We start from the raw sequence: 14888 nt of genomic DNA on the forward strand, positions 1-14888 counted from the left end.
GAACCCCCTTATTTCATTTTTCATTTATTTAATTATTCAGTTATTCGCAAAAGCCTCATTAACTCGTGATCGCCTATCATGCAACATTCAATCATCAATCACTAGAACCAAAAATGACCATGATACTATATTTTTATGCAGCCCCAATCATTTCCGACACGCGGTGCCGACTGTATGGCGACGGCTTTTCGACCGAACGATCCGTATACAGGCAAAAAAAAAAGCGAAAGAAATACCTTTATCACTGCAACGAATGGATTTCCTTTGCATCTGTGTACATCATCGCTGACCGCCATCTCGCATGTCAGATAGCAGGCAGCTGCCCTGTCTCCCGTCAGGCTCGAGCATTGGCTCCTCATCCAAGCAGGTGAGTTCAGATAAATCTGGAGCCACTGGGGGCTTTTAGTGGGGCAGCTGCTGACAGGCAGGTCGTTCAGCACGTTTTTCCCTTCCTCTAACTTTAATGAAGGGGCAAGCAGCGACGCCGATGCAGCGCCCCAAGCGGCTTCGCGGGCGCAAGTGCGTCCGTCACGTGGGTGTAAACCAACTAGGCACAAAACCTTCCGCGCCCCGCCTCTTCCCCTGCAGCAGTGAAGGAAAGAAAGAAAGGGTAAGTGACCCGGTGAGAGGAACTACCCTCCAAAGTCGTGCATACTTTGTCCCGGTCGCTGTGACTGCATAAGGGAAAAATGAAAAAAAATTAAAAGAATGGAGAGTACACTTAAGCTCCGCCTTAAGAGTATGACTCGTTAGCGTAGTGGATTAGGCTTTCCATTCTGAGCTGTTTGACGTCTTTGAACGCATTTCTCATTTGTTTTTTTCTTTACTGTTTAAAATTCCCCAATTACACCCTCTAAATTTTGTTAATTAGCATCATCAAGCATTGGCTTTCCATTCTGAGCATTTTGACACCTTTGAACCCTCCTTTTAATTACAATCATTGCATTAACTCGTCATCGCCTATCACACACCAATCAATCGTCAATCATTGGAACCACAAATTGACATGATACGATTTTTTTACGGAGGCCCCGATTATTTCCGACACCCGGTGCCGAATACTACTAAGCCGACGGCTTTACGACCGAACGAGTTGTAACACTATCGCGTAAAATGCTAGTGCTTTAGAGTAGAGTAGCATGGGCGAAAATGCTAAAGGCAACATCCTCAGGGCAGTGGCGCATCTCTTAACTGCTGCACCACTGAGGACTCCCGGTGATGTATATGAACATAAAGAATAACCTGCATATGTGGGAATTAACCCATTACGCTATGGCGTCGTACTCTTATAGTGCGGAACGTGAGTTTCCCGCTTTGCTAGCAAAGGAGTGTTTTCGCACTAGAACGTAATTATATATTTTAAGAGAACAGAAGAAAAGCCTGTAACGCTTTAAATTACCGCGGGCAGCGCCAAGGTGCCAAGGGGTGTCGTAAGCCAGAGCCACCTTTTTTGTTAGCTGGTGGATGTCAACTCCCTCTCGGGATGCGTGCGTGTTCGATGTGTTTCCAAGTTTAGCCTCTCCTTTCCTTGAGTTATAGTATTTGATATCTGCGTGTACTGCGCACATCTGCTGCCTCTTAAGACCTCAGTTTCCGAGAGCGGTACGACGGAGGATGACGTCACATTCTCTTTGCGCAGGCCGGAAGGTTTCCAAACGTCCCGGTTGGCGTGGAACGCGTGCGTCGCTTCCTTTGCGGTAAGTGATCAATGTCGTAGTGCAGGGCGACTACCACGGCGGGACGGTGGCTAGCCCGTTCATCCGCTAAGCACAAGGTTACGCGTTCGAACCCCGCCACAGCAACCGGAGTTATAAGCACATCAATCCGAAAAAGTGATTTACATTATTTCGTACCTGTGAACTGTACGACGTACCTCGTGTAGCCTATATCTCGCTTCGGGACGTTAAACTCCACTATTTACAGTTTACATAATATTCGTGCCTCAAATTAATTAATACTTTGCATAATCTGCAGCCCAGATGCCAGCACAGGAATATGGACCAGCATGGAAACTCAGCAAACAGTACATATGATAAAGCAGCAATGCATGGATCATGCTAACAGGAAACGAAATGAGAAGGCCGCACCGTGGCATTTCCTTCATGGGCTTTGGAAAATTGTTGACCATAACAGGCTAGTGAGAGACAAACGCCCCTGGTGTTCACCCCCCCCCCCCCCTATTGGAATAAACTTCCACACCGTAAAACTCCGATTGGGAGGAGTACAGTAACCTCCATCATAGCGTCCGGAATAATAATAATAATAATTGGTTTTAGGGGAAAGGAAATGGCGCAGTATCTGCCTCATATATTGTTGGACACCTGAACCGCGCCGTAAGGGAAGGGATAAAGGAGGGAGTGAAAGAAGAAAGGAAGAATAGGTACCGTAGTGGAGGGCTGCGGAATAATTTCGACCACCTGGGGATCTATAACGTGCACTGACATCGCACAGCACACGGGCGCCTTAGCGTTTTTCCTCCATAAAAACGCAGCCGCCGCGGTCGGGTTCGAACCCGGGAACTCCGGATCAGTAGTCGAGCGCCCTAACCACTGAGACACCGCTGCGGGGCGCGTCCGGAATGCTGTTTCGTATTTCGTGTGTTTGTGCCTATTCCTGTGCTGACGCCACTGAAGCGTCATAAACCCGCCGGGGAGATAATGTGGCATCCGGCGTTGTAGTGTTCACCTGCTGTGGTTTACAGGTGGGGAAGTGCGAAGAGAAGAAAATCCCCACTTTTCTTGTAGGGCAGAGGAGGGGAACCTGCCACAAGACCCAAGAGGAAGAAAAGGCGGTGCTCGGCATTTTAGTGTTCGCACCTTCCTCGATTGGAAGGTGGCGAAGTAGTGATAGAAATCTCTCCCCTCCGCTTGTAGGGCAGAGGCAGAGAGGCATCTGCTGAGGGAAAAACACAAAAGGTGGCGCCGCGGACAGAGGCTGGTTCCCAGAAGGACAACCGGGGGCGGTGGCATCCGTGGAAAGTGTAGGGCCAAACAGCAATTGTATTTCTTTTTTTTAGCATTTCTTATGAAACCCCCGTTATTGGTGAATGTCGCGTATATGTCTTTATAATGCGGTTATCTGCCGATACGTGCCAAACAGCTTCAAGCCGCCTCAAACTGCCAGAAATCCTCAAAGCTTGTTTGCTAAATTGAAAACTCTCTTAATTATCGTCCAGTGTAGCGCGAGTCATAGCAGCTGACATCCGCGAAAAATTCTTATGCGCTGGAGCTTATGCGTCGCCCTCCCTCGCTACATCGTCTCATTGAAGAACATTCCTTTCAGTGTCAGCATTTAAAGGTCCATGTTAAGTGCTCGTTACAGCTGCGTTATATATCTATTCGCTGTGTGATCACCTCCTGTATATCGCAGCCCCGTCTGCGGTCCCGCGAGCGAGCTGCAGACGGAACCAACCGGTTCATCAGGAATGTTTTCGTCGCGTGGGTCAAGCAGCCGGCAGCCGTTCATCAGGCCAGCAGCCTTTGGTGAGTGGGTACAGTTTTCCAGAGGATGATGCGAGACAGGAGTTGTATGCCGCGAAACCTCTCGTAAAAAAACACTCCTTTGTAAGTGGGTGACGAGCAGATTATTCTTTACAGGGAGCTTTTTTTACAGCGATAGCTGTTATAGGGGCCCGTCTCTGGCTTTCTCGTCGTCGTCGTGGTCGGCGTAACCAGTGCGTGCGTTAATATCACGGTCACTTTAATGTCACGTGACCCTATGTCACTGTCAACTTGGGTTGCATGAGCCTAAGGGTGGCTCTGTTTGGAAGAGCCGCCTGCCAGTGCAGGGGTGCATCATTTGACCACTACACAAGTGCGTCAAAAATATATCCCAAACACTAAACGGCTAAACGGCTATCGCTGAACATCGCGTTAAACAGCCCTAACAGTCCTCTGTTTTTTTTTTACTCCTATTGAGGCAGAGTGACTTGAGGGAGTAACGTGCTTCCTTCGGCGGTGGTAGTGAGAGCGCTCAAACTGCACTCGTCTGGTGAATGTATCGCTCCGCGTCAGAGCTCTTGCACAGCCGCAGAGAAAGCCATTCATAGAGAACCTCATATTGTACGTTGGAGGTCCACGCATTCGTATTGCGTCACATAATTGGCGTGGTAAATGGTCGAGACGTGCGGGTTTTAAGCGGACGAGATTTCTATTTTTTTTCGAAAACAATCTGCACAAGACGCGGTCATTTTTAATTCCACTTTAGCGGCTAGAAAGATCATAAACTCGGTCAAGTAATGCTTGAACTTGGATCTATCAGTTTTGGTAGTTTTAAGCGTTATTAATGGCAAAGCATTTGATGTATTCACAGTATTGAGCGCATTCTACGCAGAATAAATGCCTTTACTATAATACTTCTAATAAGGCGTTTGATCACAGCTACCGACGCAACGACGCTCCACCAACCCCTGTGCGGAGCGCCCTGTGATGCCCCTGGCAACACTGGTAGCGTGACATCACCCTACTGGAAAAAGGTGTTGGTGTCTTCACGGTCGCGTGATGCCGACACGTGACCGGCCACGTGATGGTGACGTCGCGGTCACCTGATGTGATGTAACAACGGGATGCTTTTGTGAAGTGTTACGCTAATGATGACGCAGCTCACTTCGCAAGTGTGCCAGCAACAGCTTCGCTGTAAAATAGCAATGACAGTTGCGCACGAAACGAAAGTAGCAGAGCAATTGCCGAGCCCTTGCAAAAATTTCTTTAGGCAGTCTATAGACTGTCTGTAGACTTCTGTCTATAAAGTCTGTAGGCTATAGACCCGACAGAAGTCTTATTACAAATCCCATAGAGAGTCTATAGACAATATATAGATTTATGGCCATACGCTTTGTCTATAGACTATGAATAGACAAAAAGAAATATCTATAGGAAGGCAATAGTCTCTAAAAAGTCTGTAGGCTGTTTCTGGGTTGTCTATAGACCATTTTTGTAGGATAGCTCTGTCTCAGTGTCTTGATATTTTGTTTTATGTATCGCGCTGACAGCCCTCTGTTCTAATTATTCGTGCAGGCGGTCCTCCACGATGAACTCTGGGTATCCTGCCTGGAAGCACAGCAGGTGTGATGAGCAGAAGGTGAGATCCGGCTCCTCAACTGTCGGAAGCGCCAGTTTAAGCCTTTGGTAAAACAAGCGGCCTGCAAAACACGGGGGAATAATCATGCTTGCGTGGTTCCCACGATGTCCCTCGTAGAACATTGTAGTCGGAAGAAGCAAGTGTTTCGATCATGGACGTTCAAGGAGGCCTCAAAAGCCCTATCTGCATACAGGTGCGAACAGCCATTAGCTCTCACCTTCGGTAGTGCTGGTTTAGCATGCTGGTTTAGCAGAATTTTGAATGGGCGCCTCCTTCTGCGGTTATATTGGAAAAAAATATGGTGAACGAATCGCGCGGAAGGCGGCGTTTTTTTTTTTAAAGAAGCACGTTGAACGCATTTCACATCACAGTGCCTATTTATGTCTTACTGTGTCTCGTCGTAAGCCTGTAGTGCACAAGCACAGGTGCACATCGGCAGGGATTCAAAATTTTCGCAAGCGGAACTGCCTATGCCACTTACTCATATTAAGCGCAACAAGGCATCAAGACTACACAAAATAACGTATCGAATGCTGTATGGGATGGATCTATAACTCTCGATTTTTTGCTCGGACACAAGTTTGCAGACATCGTCTTTGTTGCAAAGCTCGGTTATGTATATCGCAAGTGATGCGTTGTGCAAGAACGTACAAGAGATGCACCGACTTTTCACGACCTTTGTGTGGCGCTCTCAATAAGCTATGCTTGGAGACGATTGCTTCTTCCTGTAGAGTATAGAGGAGCGGGCCTTGTTCGCTTGTTCAATAACCAGCTTGCCTCATGGCTTTTCCTGCTCAAATGTGCAATCCACCTCTTTCTGCTGGCAGCGTTAGAAAAAGTGCTTGAGTTATCTGCCTTATCTGTTTGCATTGACTAGTCATGACTGCGAGGGAGCTTTGTGCAGTTTCCTGAAGGAGGATGCCGACATTTGATTTCCTCACTCTTCGCTTTTCGTTGCTATATTTGCTCGACCTGTCAAGAAGGCAGATGACAAAGAGGCTAATCGATGATTGCCTTGTGTGATGCCGTGATGCAGTGTTTTTCTGGAACAGTGTTCGGCGGACGATTAAGAAGAACATTGAGATCTCGCCTTGCAGTAATAATGTTAGGGCACGTTCCGGCCAACTGCAGTCTGCCGCCTGTCAGCTATACCCATGGGCAAGATATGCACGTATAACCTTGACGAACACGTATCAGCTGGTTAACGGTTTTTTTTTTTTGCTCAAACCCTTACCTGTCTTTCATCACGCGCACTTGCTAGCAGAGTCATCCCTTGTTAATATTTCCCTCCGTGGCATGCCTAACAATTTCCGACGCCACGTTGAGAGTCCTTGCCTTCGTGTATACTTGCGCGCTGCATTTTTCCTGCCGTTGTTTCTTCTTGCCTTGCGACGTTGGTCCTTTTGTGACCTTGTCTTTTTCGCTACGTGGCTGCGCCGCAGTCCACTCCTTTTAGCGCACATTTCTCAGTGAAGAGGAATGAAAGTTGTCGTTTGATCCCCCCCCCCCCCCTCGCACGGATGCCAGGCAGCCATCGTCAACACTTGGCGGAGACTCGGGCGCCGACAAAGGCGAGAGTCGTGTGGAGTACCTGCACCGCGTATTGGGACGACTGGCAGCCGCAGCTGGGCTTCCATCCTGCAGCTGACGGGTGAGGAATCTCTGCAAACTTAATATGCAGTACCTTTTATCATGCTTTCTCGTCCCATAGAAACCGAAGACGGAATCGACGGGGGCGGATCACTGGTGGAAAGAGGAGCCTGCATTTGACCCCAAGCGTCGCGTTGTGTCGTTAGTGGCTATTTATCAATAAGATAACACTGGAAGGAAAGGACGTTGCTAGCCGCGGCATCTGCCATTGAAACCTGAAGCACCTGAGCTGCGGCTAGCGGGAATAAAAGGACAGGGGGCGGGGGGGGGGGGGGGGAGAGAGAAAAGAGAAAGGATAGTGAGAACGGATAGGAGTATGGAATAATATACACTATGTACAAATACCGAATACAAAATAAATATGCTATGTTGCGTCGCGCATCATAGGAGTAATCGCGTCGCGTTCGTTTTGCCGTTTCGGGGCGTCGGTCGCGGCGAAGCGGAGGCCGCAGTGGAAAGACGCAAGCGTCGCGAGAATTGACTCGCCACCAACGTTGACATCTTTCGCGGCTGGCGAGCGTGATTGAATGGTGAAAGGCGCTCGGCAGTGACTCTCGGAAAGCAGCACCGACTTGTAATTTGAATTAAAAGCTATTTTGTGGTTAGTTACCGGACGCATCTTATTAGGTGCAAACGAAATGTATTTGGGGGATCGCAGTCACTCGCAGACGATTCTATACGATATCCTGTAGGCGCGTCGAGACATCATACAAGCGCGTTATCTGAAGCGTTTCTAGTCGTGACGGCCGCTCTCAGGTTAAATCCAACAACCCAGATCGAAGTTCGCCATCGGCCACTCCTAGTTAATTCACTGTTAAGAGCGTTAGCGCTTATTCATCACGTTTCTCGATTTCTTCGGGTCTGATACCACCTCCCTTGAATGGGAAATTTTCTGTCCGATGAATTCAAGATGGCGGCCTCCATAGTAAATCGATATAGCAACTGAATCGGTGATTTATTGGTGACGTCATTATTATATCGAATTGTGTTTGATGGAGGTCACGGTTTTGTGACGTCATAATTAACTAGTCACGTGACTGTTTAATCTGTTGCAACTCAATGAGATCATCACAAAATGAATTACATTGATTGAAGAGGTCTTGGTTTTGTGATGTCATAATTAACTAGTAACGTCACTGTTTAATAGGTTATAACTCGGTAATTAATGAGGTCACCATAAAAATAATTAGATATTTGGAATCCTTTAGATGAGTAGAATACGTTAGACACCAATATTAAATGATGAAGTTAGTATTTAGATATGGATAAGCTTAAATTTAATTGCTCATAATTAACCGATGAAGTCATGGTGTAACTAATGGCATATTCGTAACGGGCTCAATTAGTAGAACATGTTACACCAATATCGCCTTATTAGGTTAACATTTAGCTATGGTTAGGCTTAACATGGCGGCCGTGACGTCAGCCCTCGGCAGCTCAGAAGGCGGTCGGCGCCCGCTCGCCGTTGTCTACACAGTATGGAGTGCCTTCGTCATGTGCGTGCCAGGCGAGCCTTCAGGAGCCAGACTGGCAGCGTCCTTACCGCAGAGTTGGCGCGGTGGACAGCTGCCAGAGGTAAGCGGAAGTGTAGGTTCATGGAACGCATAATATCTCTCGCGATTACAGTCGCTTCGAGCAGCAGCAGGTAGTAGTAATCTATCGTTTTTATGAAGCGAATGCAGGAGTGTGGATATAAATTTTCGTAAGCAGGGAAATGTTTTTAAATATGGCCGCAAAGTAACAATTATCCCCTCTAATAAAGCGAAAGCCTTTAACGGCTCACCGTTGTCCGTCCGTCCGCGAAATCTCTCACACTATAGCTGTCAATCAAATGGCGCCAACTCGATTAGATAAAAAGTCCTGGTGCATGGTGGGATTCAAACCACCATCCTTCCGTTTCGCAGCCGAACGTGCTAATGTCTTCGCCACTTCCTGCCAACGTATAACTAGTTCGCCTTGTCTAGCGCAGGAACGCTGGAGAGTGTTTGCGGAAAGGCGTCGAATCAGACGGATTCCTCCCAAACGCTCTCTAGTGTCTTTAGCATTCAAGATGCACCAACGATTGAGCGCTTAATCAACATCTTAACCGCATATCAGTGACACAAGCATCAACACCACACTAAAGGCTTTGCCGCACTTTCGATAAGCAATGTGCCCCCCTGAATTTTTATTTTTCGTTTGTCCTAAGAAAATGATCTTCAATTATCAGACTGTAGAAGGAAATACTACGACTAACCCACATGGGGGATTGCAAAGCTATACAGTCCTTGTCAGAAATATACAGCTCAAGGGGCTCCTGTTAAAGTCTACTGGTACAACCTCCAGCACCCATGAAAGTCTTAAACCGTGCGCGAGTGACGACAAAAGTTCTCACCATCAATGGATTTGGAAAGCAGGTGATGATCAACAAGCTAAACCACATGGCCACCTAGTGGACTGTGTATTTTTGACAAAGGCTGTACCTAGTAGGCATGCGCATTTCGCTGTCCATGATGGCGGGGTTTTTGCATGCAGTGGATTAGGTGTGTGCTGACAGCGTGCCGTGACATTGCTTATAGCCCGATTCATGCTCTGTGGTTAGCTGCATTCAGATTTACCTACGTTCATTTTGCTGAGATCCGGAAGAGGAAATGAGGTCTGAATGCATACGCATCTGATGCAGAGAAAAGTTGGGAGGTATCTATTTTTCGCCAACGAATGAACCACAATGTTGCCAGCTAGCCTTTAGACTCACAAACCACAGGTACCTGCCCTATTTATGACGACAGAAAATTTTCAGTTGTAACAAATATTCTTGTAGTATAGTAGAACCTCTTAACATAAATTTTTGTCGTAACAGCAGGAATTTCTGTAGTATTTTAGCAGCCTCGTGTCGTAACGAAAAAGCCAGTTCTGTCGCAACAACAAACAACTTAGCAGTACTACTGTCACAGATTTTCTTGTAGAATATTAGAACCTCATCGCAGAAAATCTTGTCGTAATAACAGGTTTTTCTTTAGTATGCTAGTGGTCTCCTTTCGTAACGAGAGAGCCAGTTCTGTCGCAACAACAAACAACTTAGCAGTACTACAGAAAAATGTGTCGTAACGACAGAACGGCAGAATTTCATTTTGTATTCTGGGACCGGCTCTTGTATTTTTCGACAGGGACATGTCCTGCGCCTACGGAGGCTTCGTGTTTCTGTACCGCAGTGCTGGCACGGCGACCCTCTCCGCAGTCGGGGTGATGGCTTTTCCGCGCACAGCGGCAGGGCCACTTCGCGGAGGGTCGTCTTCGGCACGGGCCGCAAGGTACGTATTGGTTGGAAAGACAGTCCGTTCTGAGCTGCCTGGAATGAATCATAACGGTTCAGCCCACATAAGTTTAATGTACCGCAACAAACTAATTATTTTTTCTCCTAAAAGCAACAAAAAATTGGCGGACGTTTAAGCTTCGCTTTTAAGAGTGGAACGCGACAGCAGCGTTTCCAGGGAGTCCACGGAACGCATCGACCGTTCGGCGCGACGCCTTGCCCGCTAGACAAATCACTCGGAGTCTCTAGGAGGCCTCTCAAAACAGCCCATCCACCGCCCGAAGAAATCATGAACGGGCTGCAGTGACGTTGCTCCCTGAATTGGCCATAATGCGCCTAAGTTGTGAGTTTAGAGGAAAGGAAAGGCGCTGTAAATGTCTCACATATCGGTGGACACGTCACCCACGCCTTGAACGAAGGGAGCAAGTTTGTAGCAAGAGAAAAGACAGAAAGAGAGGCCGTAGTAGAGGTCTGCGTCTCCATGGTCGTCACATTCGTTCACCACAACAGCATACAGAAGCGTACATCACAGGCGCTCGGGCGCTACTGGTTCCATGGCATCGGGATGGTTGACGCCCGCACAAAACATGGTGCGCACAGGTCCGGCCACCGCTGACTGCGCTTCTGAAGCTCGAGGAGGTCGCGAAGGTCCATGCTGCCGCCCGCAGGGGGCGAAACCATCCTTTTATCACCGGGCTCCACGTTCAGACCAGCTTACGTCGTCTGCCGATCTTCCGAATGCAAATCCACAACTCCTGTGCAATGTCAGTGCACGTTAAGAAACCCCAGGTCGCCGGATTTCCGAAGCCCTCCACTACGGCGTTCCTTAAAGCCTGAGTCGATCGCTTTAGAACGTAGAACAGCATAAACCCAAACTCAGACCGAACCAGAATCACTGGAAGCTTAATTTTCCCAGTGACTCTAAGCAGAACACATAACGCCACCTATCGTACATCAGCGCTAGATGTTCGCATTCACTCTCATCTCTACAACATGACAGGCGCAGGAGTGCCGCAGTTCACGGCAGTCGATTTAAAATGCTTTATAGAATAGAAGGCGATTGTTATCGGGTCCCGTTTCAAAATCGGCACACTCGTCAGCTGCTGACACGAAAGATGCGGGTTCGATCCCGTCCGCGGCGGTCACATTTCAATGCAAGCGAAATTCTGGAGGCCCGTGTACGGTGCGATGTCAGTGCACCTTAAAGAAGCAAAGGTGGTTGAAATTACCGGAGCTCTCCACTACGGTGTCCCTGATAGCCTGAGTTGCTTGGTAGGTTGAACTCCTAAAGACTATACACTATAAACTCATCAGCACACAAAGAAACTTCACGAAGTCAAAGACCACAACGGATTTACTAGGTCACTTTTATTCAGTTCGAACCGACCAGTTTCGTAGTGTTTTCTCCTCGTGCTTGCCTCTCAATTTAAAAGACCTTGGTTCGATTTTCGGTATCACCACAAGGCCTTTTACAGCGACAGCTGTTAGGCGCCCGACCCTGGTTTTCTCGCCGCCGTCGGCGTAACCGGTTGGGGCTCGCGCACCCACTGGTTGCGCCGCTCAGCCTGGGTCGCACAACCCTACGGGTGGCTCTGTTTGGAACAGCCATCTGCATCACGTGACCACTACAATAGTGGTCACGTGACTAAACGCCTAAACAGCTATCCCTGAAACTCGCGTTATATAGTCATGACCGTCCTGCGAGTTTTTTTTAATTTTGAGATTGTCGGGTTTCGTGTTACAACTTCAACGACGCCGACCCCGCTTTTCCGCGACACGAGCTGCTCAAGGCTATCGCGCTAAAAGGCATACTACTGGATATAATTGTTTGTACTCTTTGCGCATTAAATATCTACTCCTCTGCGGGTCTTTACGCGCCCTTGACACTAGATGAACTGATGACAGGCGTTAATTTTCACTTCGCGTTTCTTACTGCGCAGTTCGCATGTGGGCTGAACCAAAGAAAAGGCTGCCAACTCAGTATGTTGCGGGTCGTCCATGGGCAATCTGTGGGTAGGAAAAATGCTGAGGCCGAGGTGATTGGCCCAATGTTTTGCGATGAGTATTATGGTTGACCTGTTTATAAGTGACGGTGAATGCATAAATGTCAGCCAAAAGAAAGACGTGTTCACGCGTCTCTAAATATAGGGCTTGGAAGTGCGCCGAACAAGATTATTTTAAGCAATTACATATTCGCACACGGTACCATGTTCAGTAAACATATGCAAGCAGATATTTTTGACGTAGCCGAAAAAGCTTTTCCAATGTTTGATTTTGTTTATTTTTAAGGGTCAGTGTTTCTTTGGATGCGGCACATCGCCGAAGACCATTGAGAGGCTTAAGAGGGGCTTCCTACGCCTGAATCCAATAATCTGGGTGAATAGACAGCAGTTTTCGCAGTGAATCATTCAGGCTACGAGCGCCTAACGTCCACACCTGCAGTGCGCTGAAAAAACTGTATAGCTTTCCTGTGCTGCCATATGAGTGCGCTCAGATTTACGCTGAAGAATAATAACATCAGTGTCGCCATGTTTTCGTTTTCTCCGTCTCTCCGTCTGGTGTGCAGTTAAAGCGCTTTGCGTTAAGGCGCTATGTGCAAATTCGTCCATCAGTCAATCCTGGACACTCTGTGGAGGCGAAACGCAAAAATGGTGCCCGTGGGCTGTGTGATGTTACCGCATGTCAGAGAACCGGAGGAGGTCTAAATAAAGCTGGTGACATCCACGACGTCGTCCATGCACTTAAGAACTGTGTTTAAGAACTTCTTTGAAACTTCGAAAATAATTCCTTGCTTACGCTGTGTTTGACACGGGAAAACATTAGATGCTTTGGCGTTGATCGAGACCACTTAGTATAGATATATTTTCGTCTCTTTGGGTGCTTTGAGCTGTCTGCAACTAACACTTGCACATGCTTCTAAACTATTGCCTGCAAACACCAAAAAAGCATTACGACGAGTGTATGTGCTGTTATAACAATTTTATGAGGAATTTACAGTGGTGTGTCTTTTAACCATCAGAACTCATCGTCAGTAAACACATTTGTTTTCCACACTTACACTCTTCTGAATAAATTTCCTGTAAAACCTACACAGATTTCCTCTCTCATGAGCCTTCTTGCCATGCTATGAGCTGTGTGGCCATCTGAGTCATTTGCGGGTCCACTGTTAAAAGACTCACTGAATTGCAGCTTTACGTCCAAAACCTCCGTGCGTTCTTGCACACATGCCATGTAAAATCATTTCGCATTTAAGGCTATGTACACACAAATAATTTTAAACGCGATAGCGTTAAAACTACGAGCACAAAAAGAAATTTTAACGCGATAGCGTTAAGGCTTCCCTAGTACAGAAAATTCTACGTAGTCTCTGTTGTCAGCGTTATGAGCGAAAATAGGGTAGTGTAGAGCGCTCTAGGTGGCCCACCTGCGTCACGTGACCCTGTAGCGTCACGAGAACCTGCCCACCGAGTTGTGAGGGAACTGTCCACCGTGGCAGGTAGCGGTTAACTTAATGATCGATCACGAGAGGTTGCTCTGGAAAAGCAACTTGGGTCGCACAAGCCCCACCAGTGGCCGCGCCTGCCATCGCAGAGCAGTGGCGCATCGCTTAATCGCTGCACCACTGCGCAAGCAGTGACATGAGGACTCCCATGGACCTATGAATGTTGAGAATGACCAATTCCGCATAAATGGGCACTAACTCATTAACTTCATCGCGTCGTACCCTTAAGGAGGAGCTTAAGTGCCTCCCCCAGTTTTATACAAGATATGTGCAGAGTATAGCTACTTATGTAGAAATGAACTGCCTTGCAGCAGGTTTCTACTTTCTACAACAGTACAATAGAAAATTACACTCTCTTTTCTACATTATTCTAACGCACACATGGGTGAAAAAGCGTTCACTCTAAGCCCCCATGCATGTTTCAGGTGGTTTCCCGCTCAGACAAGTCTCTGCTTATCCGTTGTCATGGAGACAGCCAGCAGGCGTACATGGTACCAGCAGAGTGCGAACATGTACAAGTGGACATGCCGCGGCAGCCCACTTCGAGCCGATGAAGGAAAGGAATGGTTAGTGCCTGGCTCCGTCTTGACGAATCGATCATTTACAGGCCCTCTCACGTCCCTTAAGCAAGATGCGCTAGGGCGAAAAACGGTGACTACTTCCCGACAGGCGACAGTCATGCTGCAGCATTTATATGAACAGGAGGGGCCAAACATGGGCTTTGGGAATTTGCTTGTCTATCGCATCGACGCCAAGCCGTACTTGGCTGATGCGTGCTCATTCGTTGATGAGAGGGAATGGCGCAGTAGCAGAGTCATTTCTTGTTGGACATCTTAACTGAGCCGTGAAGGAAAAAACTCAGAGGAGACAAACTTTTTCTCCCTCTAGTTGATTCACGATCTTTGAAATAAGCGTGCGCTGAATAAACGAAGGAAGTTGCGCCCTTGTCCCGTCATTTCTGTTCCTTTAGGTTAGCTTAGGTTATGCCTTCGTCTATTAAGCGCACACTTATTTCAAGTGAAAGGAGAAAGGAGAAAGGAAGAAAGAGGTGCCGTAGTGGAGGGCTCCGGAATAATTCTTCCAACTGTGGACCTTTAACATGCGCTGACATCGCACAGCACACGGGAGCCCTTTGCGCTTCCCGTGTGCTGTGCAATGTCCCTCCTAGGGGCACCAATTTTCGCATCAGTGCGGATTGAAAAAGAGTAAGATAATCTAGCTGGTCCGATTTGCTGCCTTAATGTAATACTGAAGGCTCTAAACACCTGAAAAAGGTGTTATTGCTGATGCGATGTGGCAATGGGTAATCTTCCACTTTTTCCAGAGCATACGAAGCGGCCTGCAAGGGTCTACAGCGTCGTACCT

The 14888-nt window shown here is 47.6% G+C and overlaps 1 protein-coding gene across 1 annotated transcript; it reads left to right on the forward strand.

The window, feature by feature from the left end:
- Positions 1 to 301: 301 nt before the first annotated feature.
- Positions 302 to 6727, forward strand: LOC144102315 (uncharacterized). Its single transcript, XM_077635617.1, has 4 exons — positions 302 to 367; positions 3370 to 3482; positions 5016 to 5079; positions 6611 to 6727. The coding sequence occupies exons 1-4, from the start codon at positions 302 to 304 to the stop codon at positions 6725 to 6727; spliced, it is 360 nt and encodes a 119-aa protein (XP_077491743.1).
- The last annotated feature ends 8161 nt before the right edge of the window (positions 6728 to 14888 follow it).

Source organism: Amblyomma americanum, chromosome 8 (genome assembly GCF_052857255.1).
Source record: "Amblyomma americanum isolate KBUSLIRL-KWMA chromosome 8, ASM5285725v1, whole genome shotgun sequence".
Classification (NCBI taxonomy): Eukaryota; Metazoa; Arthropoda; class Arachnida; order Ixodida; family Ixodidae; genus Amblyomma; species Amblyomma americanum.